General features: G+C 44.4%; 1 protein-coding gene across 2 annotated transcripts; it reads left to right on the top strand.

The window, feature by feature from the left end:
* Positions 1 to 451: 451 nt before the first annotated feature.
* On the top strand, positions 452 to 6,626 carry SF3A2 (splicing factor 3a subunit 2). 2 transcript variants are annotated; one of them, XM_085314834.1, is made up of 9 exons: positions 452 to 770; positions 1,000 to 1,171; positions 1,660 to 1,731; positions 2,071 to 2,117; positions 2,455 to 2,564; positions 3,183 to 3,232; positions 3,552 to 3,692; positions 4,203 to 4,271; positions 5,316 to 6,626. In XM_085314834.1, the coding sequence occupies exons 2-9, from the start codon at positions 1,046 to 1,048 to the stop codon at positions 5,646 to 5,648; spliced, it is 948 nt and encodes a 315-aa protein (XP_085170960.1). In that variant the 5' UTR covers positions 452 to 770; positions 1,000 to 1,045; the 3' UTR covers positions 5,649 to 6,626. The 2 variants fall into 2 exon arrangements, with proteins under 2 accessions (XP_085170960.1, XP_085170959.1); XM_085314833.1 differs by having other exon boundaries at positions 452 to 869.
* The last annotated feature ends 1,626 nt before the right edge of the window (positions 6,627 to 8,252 follow it).

The raw sequence follows: 8,252 nt of genomic DNA, 5'->3' as shown, positions 1-8,252 counted from the left end.
GGGGGGAAGGGAGCTCTCTGGGGCCTTGAGGGAAGCGTTTGGGGGGTTAGACCCGTGCTGAGGCGCCGTCGGTGGCATATGGGGAGGTTGGACCCGTGCTGAGGGGTTGGGGATGGTGTCTGGGGGTTAGAGTCATGCCGAGGGGCTCAGGGGGGTGTTTGGAGGGGTTAGATCTGTGCTGAGGGGCTGGGGGTGGTGTCTGGAGGGGTTAGATCCTTGCTGAGGGGCTGGCAGGATCGGGGCTTGACCCTTGTTGAGGGGATGGGTGTGTGGATGTGTGTGCAGGGGAGAGAGACACTTTGACTTCTGCTCAGGGATGGGGGTTTGGGGGGGGTGCGTCTTTGACCTTTGCTGTGGGGCAAGGGTGTGTGYGAGGGGCTTTGGACCTCTGCTCAGGGGATGGGGCAGCCCTGGGGCCTCGCTGGGAGTTGGGGGGAGAGTTGCTAAGKCCATGGCCTTGCTGAGGATTTGGGATGGGTGGTCTGCTGAGGTTTTGGGGGGCTCAGCGAAGGAGGCTCTGGGGCTATGCTGGTAGGTGTCGGGGCAGTGGGGCAGCTCTGAGCCTTGATGGTGGGGAGAGGCTCGGACCCTTGATAGGGCTCTGGGGCTGTTCATTATTGAGATGGAGGGAACTGGGGTGCCTGGTGCAGCTCGTGCAGGGTTTATGTGTYGGTAGTGAAGCTGCAGAGCCTTGCTGGAGCCCAGCTGCATGTTTGGAGGGAGGAATCCATCTGTCCTTTTGCTGAAGAAGGCATTGAGGAGACTGGAAGGTGTCTGGTGACTTATGTAGGGTTTTAGATCATTTTAGTTCTACTCAACTTGTTGAGTCAGTGGCACACGACCTCCTGACTCTGAAATTGTGTTTTGTGGTGAGCTCTTAGCGAATGCTTTTATTGTACTTGTCTCCTGTTATTACTGATGGGTCTAAATAAGAATATGAAGTCCAGGTTAGGAAAAACATTAATTATTGCTCATGTTGCTTTTCTTCRCTTTTTCAAGACCAAGACTGTTCTTCTTAACTAGTTGAAGTACAGAAGTCCCCATCATGGATTTTCAGCATCGTCCTGGAGGTAAAACTGGAAGCGGAGGCGTAGCCTCCGCTTCGGAAAGTAACCGAGACCGCAGGGAGAGACTTCGACAGCTAGCTTTGGAAACGATTGACATCAACAAGGTGAGCATTGACCACTCTGTGAATATAGGAACGAAAGGATGTGTTGCTTCCATCCTGTAAACTGTGGAGAAGTTCAGAGCTCTGCTTGGATGAACCGGTTTGGAGACTTGATGGAGAGTTGTGGATTTGAGTGAAATACTTCTGTTTCTTCTAATACGRGAGTTGCAGGAGAAACGTTTGTGAAAGGGCTGAACAGAGGGATGCCAACACTTGTGTGTTSAAGTAGCTACTATTGTGTTATTTTTGGGCTTCTCGGGACTGGTTCATATTTTGCCGCYGCTTCACAGCGGTTGGGTATGCTGTTACCAATTAACAAAATTACTATTGTTTGTCTCTCTTTTTATATTCCTAGAATAATGTTATGCTAATAATTTAAATCCAGGAACTTGGTTCTTCCAGTGCAACAACAATTCTGCATTATTTATTTTGTTTACTGTGTTGTTTTGCCATGTATTTTACTTGTAACTTTTTAAAAATTCTCTTTCTAGGACCCTTATTTTATGAAAAATCACTTGGGTTCTTATGAATGCAAGCTCTGCCTAACGCTACACAACAATGAGGTGAGTCTCTCTTGATCTCCATGGGAACAAATATTTTAGAATAATATTGGCTTCAAATGCAACAATCCGGGGCATATGTAGTGACTGATTGCTGAGGAGATGGTGGATGGGTGGTGGCTTGTGTGTGTTAAGCACAACAGTTAACGACTGCTCAGCGGTTGTGAGTGGTCTGCAATTTTTGAGTAACATTCCTCCCTGCTAAGGTTAAAATTTCCTTGTAGTTTAGAGCACTTTTTACCTCTCAACATGTAACATAGCCTCTGATCTGTGACAAGTATCTTCCAGTTTAAAAACAGCCCTGTCTTCATTCAACTTTCTTCTATCTTACTTTCATTTCAGGGAAGTTACTTAGCACATACCCAGGGGAAGAAGCATCAGACTAATTTGTAAGTCATTCTCAATTGTAGCATTATTCTCCATTWCTTAGACACTTCAAAGTTATGATTGTGTTCGTCTATGAATGTTGAACTCCGTTATGTAGCAGGACACTGTGCCTGAATGTCTTTTGACTGTGTTTGTTTTGAAGTGAACGGTTTGACACTGGTGAGCAGGTATGGACTAAATCTACTCCAAACAGTGGTGCTGCGAAGCTTCATTTCAAGCTGAAGATCAAAGCCAGTTATGGGATTTCTGAAGGAAGGGGGRAAAAGAGCTTTAAAAGCAAACTGTRTAAGTCTGTCTGTATCAAGAGTGCATCTAGATACCCTTCCCTCATGATTTCAGRGCTCGTCGGGCTGCCAAGGAAGCTAAGGAAGCTCCTGCCCAACCTGCACCAGAAAAAGTCAAAGTGGAAGTGAAGAAATTTGTGAAAATTGGACGACCAGGTTATAAAGGTACAAGGGGGTTTCTGTCATGGCAGATGGTTAATGCCTGGTGGAGCTTGCTAGAAGTGCAGTGCTGTGTGTATGAATTATTTATTAGTCTTTTTAGCAGATCTGGCCATGAATAAGATATGGCCTTATCTTTCGATGTCCTTTATTGTTTAAATTACCCATGGAACATCTCTTTAGAGCTGAAAATCAAGTGAGAACCTTTTTAATAAGAGATTAGTGTGTCTCAGTCTTTCAGCTCTTACTGTAATAGTGAGACGGGAGATGATGACATTGTTTCAATCTCTGTGCTGTACCATCTTTCACTGATGCTCACAAATCACTCATTGAGCGTATAGCTCTATTTTTTTCACTCAGCTCCCTGTTGTTTTGTTTTGACCTTCAGTCCATCTCCCAGCTTTGTTTTTCAATGCACAGTGTGTCAGTGTCTTTGCCCCACAGCAGCTGAGTTTCGGTAGTGACCCATAGTAGCTTTGGTTAAAGACAATGTAGTATTTTATTTGTTAAACTAAAAGAACTTGCAATATTTTGTTGCAAAGAGCTTTGTGTATTACCTAGGGTCAGAGCAACATTATTTCTGCCCTGTTAGCGTGATACTGAGTTTTCCTATTGTCTTTGCAGTGACTAAACAGAGAGATCCAGAAACRGGCCAACAGAGCCTTCTTTTCCAGGTAAGGGCACTGTTATATTCTTGGTATCTATGTTATCCAAGTAAAAGAGCTGCTAAGTAAATAATTCTTTCCAGGATTCATTATAAATAAATAAATAAATAAAGGCCTCTCCTCACTAGACCTCTGCTGCTGATGGCATTTATATGCAGTAAATGGACAAATCCATGATTGTACATGTCAGGCCAGTTCCTTTTGGTAGCATTAAGTTTTCCTTGTGGAGCTGATCTTTTGACTTTCTTCATAGCGTGAGGGTTTGTTTTGTAGGAAGGGGGACTGAGAAGGGAATGTTCTCCTTAATGTTGCAATAACACTCCGACAGATTGATTATCCAGAGATTGCAGAAAGTATCATGCCTCGGCATCGGTTCATGTCAGCGTATGAGCAAAGGATTGAGCCCCCTGATAGACGCTGGCAATACCTTTTGATGGCAGCAGAGCCCTATGAAACCATAGCTTTCAAGGTAAGATTTGAGATTAACTGATTATGAGAAAAGTTTCCCTCCTACGTTTTCCAAGACATTAATTCCCAGTGAACAGCAGTATAGACTTGTTCTGTTCTAGGCTTTGTGGGGTTAATAGAGTGGAAAGGGGGGGGGTCAAGAAGAGATGCCTGGAAGTCATTAACCCCAATGAGTATTGGTGGAGAACTCTGGCATGAAAACTAGGCTATATACTGAGCTCTGGGGAGCCATTGAATTCTCATTGTCTGGCACAGAAAGGAGCCTTCTGGGCTTTGCTCCTCAGCCTTTGTGCAGATGTTGAGAGTTTTTTTTGCCAGCACACTTGTCCTTGACCGATAGGAAAGTAACTTAATTCTTTCCTGCCCCCATCTCTATCTAATAACATCCGAGACTAGCACATCTCACAAAGGCCTGGAATAACTGTGCTTATCTTGCAGGCTCTAGGCTAAAAAGGGCCATTGAGCTAATCTGGTGGAGCTAATAATAGCTCCTTATTCTTTTTTGTTGCAGGTGCCAAGCAGAGAAATCGACAAAGCAGAAGGAAAGTTTTGGACCCATTGGAACAGGGAAACCAAACAGGTAGCTGGAGCATTGGAACTTCTTTCTTGGGGTAGAAGAGAGTGCAGAGGGAGTTTTAGGCATAGAAGAGTGCAGAGGGGCAGAGCAGCTTGGGGAAAAAGGCAGTCCAGGAGGAACACACTGATGTTATGTCACTGGCTTTGATGCTAAGATCTTGACTCTTTCAGTGTACTTGCATTATGACTCCTTTTGAGATAGATGAAATGAGTTTCTTTGGCTCCTAGCGTTGAATGGAGACAGTGTTTAGCTGCTGAGCAGTTTCTGCATTTTTTTTGAGATGTCCCTCTTATTCATAGTCTCAGTAAGGAGACTGAGATTTGACTAGATCACTGAGATAACTTCCAAGACCTTCTTGCCCCTTAAGTGTGTCTAGAGGCAGGATGGATTTAGAAATGCAGTGTTGAAGGCAAAGCTTGTACAGCTGCTGCAGAACTGAATACCTATGTGGAGCGTAAAGAAGGGATTTCAGTCTTTTGGCTGTGAAGCTAGGTCCAAGCACTTCAGTTTTTTTTTTTTGTTTGTTTTTGTTTTTGTTTTTTAAATAAGACACAGTTGATTTGAGGAATCTTTCTGTATCTGATTTTTGTGAGAATTTAGTGTGGGAGGCAGAATCTTCTGAATGAAATTTGCTGTCAGCAGCAGCAGAACAGGGCAGAAATACACACTGCACCACTATATGGGCTGCTCACTGTGCATGTCCTGCACGCAGCTGTTTGTGATGAGCTTGTTTCATGTATATACCCATCAGGCATCACATGTGGGGACAGGGCACCAGTGCATAGGTGGGGGATGTTGACCCCATCACCAAGAGCAAAGCGTTTAGAACAAGTTTCAGAGGAGTTAACGTACCAGCCAAGACTGATGAAAGCCCTGAACGCTGTCACAGTAGAAAACCAGTTGTGATCTGTGAAGGTGACAGTTGAGGAAAGAACCAAACTTTGTTCCTTGAGGCAGGGAGAGAACGGGCAGAGAATGTGCGTGTGTGATGTCCCAGAGTTGTCCCAAGGTCCAATCGTTCCCTTCTCTTTGTTTCTCCTCACCCAGTTCTTCCTTCAATTCCACTTCAAAATGGAGAAGCCCCCAGCTCCCCCAAACCTCCCTCCAGGGCCCCCAACTGTGAAGCGGCCACCTCCACCTCCGCTGATGAATGGCTTGCCCCCAAGGCCACCTCTGCCAGACTCCATGCCACCTCCTCCTCCAGGAGGCATGACTCTGCCACCTATGCCTCCCTCTGGACCAGTGCCACCACCGCCAGTACCACCTCAGCTGCCACCAGCACCCGGTGTACCTCCCCCTGCTCCTCTGCCACCCATGATGAGACCACCTCTCCCCACCGAGGGGCCAGGCACTATCCCCCCTCCACCTCCCTCCAACTGAAGCCCCTCCTGGACTTAGTCCCACTGGACTCCTTTGGCTTGTGTCTTTTTATATGCACATCAGAACGAATTCGGATAAACTTTTCTGTTTTATATGCCTATGATTTTGACCAAATCCTGTAGATTCATTAAAAGGTTTTCAGCTTCACTTTCTCTGTTTTCCTGTGTCTTGGTTAAAAATGTTGCTGTGTGTTCACGTTCTTTAGCCTTTAAATGTATCAAAACATTTTCAATCTGCTTATATGTCAGAAAATATCCCAGTGGGAGAAAAAGTATTGGAAATCTCTAGGCGCTTCACCTACTTCTAACTGAGATAACTGTATTAATAATTCGATTGTGTTAGCTCAACATGTTTTTCCATTTTAGATTGCTTGATGTGTATCCCATAAATAATCAGCCAGGTAATCGGTTGATATTCAGCGATGTTCTCTGTCAAGCAGTTCATTCAGTGGTTGRGAGATTCTTCAGTCTCACCTGAAGGGATTTTATTTTACTTTACTACTGTAGCACCAGTAATCACATTGGGGGACAGACCGTAAGGCAAGYAGAAGTTTCTAAATGCAGTTTTCTCTGTGTCTGTGCCGAGTTCAGTGAATCAGAAAGGCATTGGTTGTGCAATATCAGAAACCTTCTGTTCTCCCTGTGTTGGAGCACTACTGTAGCTCAGGTGTTGCCAGCTAAAAGCATAGAGGCATCTCTACTGAGCAGTTAGTTTGGACTGGTTCTCAAGAGTCCTTGAAAAGACCCAGACAAGGTTTAATTGACAATTCTAAACATCATCCTTCTCTGGTATGCAGCTGTYTAGCTCCTTCCCGGTGCTCACTAGACTGTTTATGCCAAGCATGGGTTCACAAACAAAGTTTTTAATAATTTGTTGGTGCTTTAATCATCTTTGACGATGGCAGAGATTCTGGGAATGTTTAGTCAAAAAACATTACTGAAACTGCAATTATATTAAAATCTTACTTTATTGCTGTAATTCATAAAATATTGTCTGTTTGCTTATGAAGCACCTGCTGTCGTTACATATGATTTTTGTTGTATGTATCCTCCCRCTGGTAGATTAGTTTTGGCAAGCTTTTAGCCCTCTCTGTGTGGGTTATTTTTATACTGAATGTTTCTTTCAAACAATCATTTTGTTCCCATTAAAAAGTAGAAAAAGTTTGGCGATTTCTCCTCTCTGTCCCTTCTGGGATTCACCTCCTTTAAGTGGTGCATTTCAGTTAGCACGAGGGCACTCTGTAGGTAAAACGGAGGGCGCATTGCTGGAGGCTGAGCTGGCTGACCCCAGGCTCGGTGTTTGCCAGTGTCCGGCTCTTTTCAGCGACTACCTAGGGAGGCTGTGCTCGCTAGAGCACTTCAGTTACGTGCCTGTTGTTTGGTGGGAAGAATCAAAACCTTTGCCTCTTCTGCTGGCTTGATACGGATCCYGCTCAGAGCCATGCAAAGACAAGAGCCAGGCAGAGGATTTCCAACTCTCGCTGGCTTTAATACAGTATTAAGCATTTTTTTCCTAAGCTGAGCTGACCTGATGTCTGAATCAAGCTGGGTGAATTTCACTTTTGTCAGGTTCATATCTTTTATTCTAGCACCTTTAGAAGAGAGAGCTGTACTCACCAGCCCTTTGGTTTGTTACCCTTTRTCCCAGTCTGGTTTTGATGCACAGTGAGATTGGATCCTGTAGCCAGTTCCTGAGCCCTAATCAACTGCAGGAGTCCTGGAAACCCAGGGAAGGGTCTGACCGTGTGCTGGAACTTTTTTGAAGGTACATTTCTCCTTTCCCCTCCAATACCAAAATAAGAAGATGTCTTGGCCAGGGGGGAGGTTTCCCCAGAGTGGATTAGGTGGTTGGCATTAGTAATGCCAAATGCTATAGTGAATATTGGTATCTAATCAAGGGAGAATCCTTATAATTTTACATGTGTTTGTCACTTTCTAAGACTTGATCTAGTCAAGTCTTAAGTATTCAAATTTATAAGGCTCCTGCTGCACCCCTTAAGATACTATTTTACATATTCTTGTAGTTTTGCGATGTCGAGCAATATAGATTTCAGGAAGAGATGTAAGGTGGCCTTTCTAAACTGTGAAGTGCACAAGGTGGCTTTCCAGTGAAGAGAGAGGGGGGGGAGAGAGAGAGAAAACACTTTCTCTACATTTACTTCTTAGTTTCTTCCYATTATCTGTCTTTATCCCAGACTCCTCCTAGTCTAGCTAATTCTTCCCTCCTAGTGTTTCATTGCTGATGGGAATAGTGTGTGCCAGTCCCCATGAAGACTCAAGTCTAGACTTCTATCGTTCTTTAAAAAAAACATCTGAAGTCAAGGACATACATCCCTACCAGAAAGGGAAACAGCTTTAATTTTTTTACGTTTCCAATACTACATGCAAACCCAAAAATAGAACAGAAAAGTTTCTTTGAAACATCCCTCCCTCCTTTATAGCGTGACAGCCTTTGGGTTTCTCAAGGGAGGTGTGTTGTGCACTGTCAATTCAAGGCCACTGCTTTTTAAAAAGGGAGATGCAACCCTCCCCTTCCGCACAACTGTTTTGAGAGATGCGTTTGAGCAACTCGGRCAACAGAGTTTGGAGTAGCTGAAGCGGGAAC

The sequence above is a fragment of the Rhea americana genome, unplaced genomic scaffold (assembly GCF_003343005.1).
Source record: "Rhea americana isolate MKP2758 unplaced genomic scaffold, rheAme1 scaffold_412, whole genome shotgun sequence".
Taxonomy (NCBI): Eukaryota; Metazoa; Chordata; class Aves; order Rheiformes; family Rheidae; genus Rhea; species Rhea americana.
This window is presented reverse-complemented; position numbering and strand designations above follow the sequence as displayed.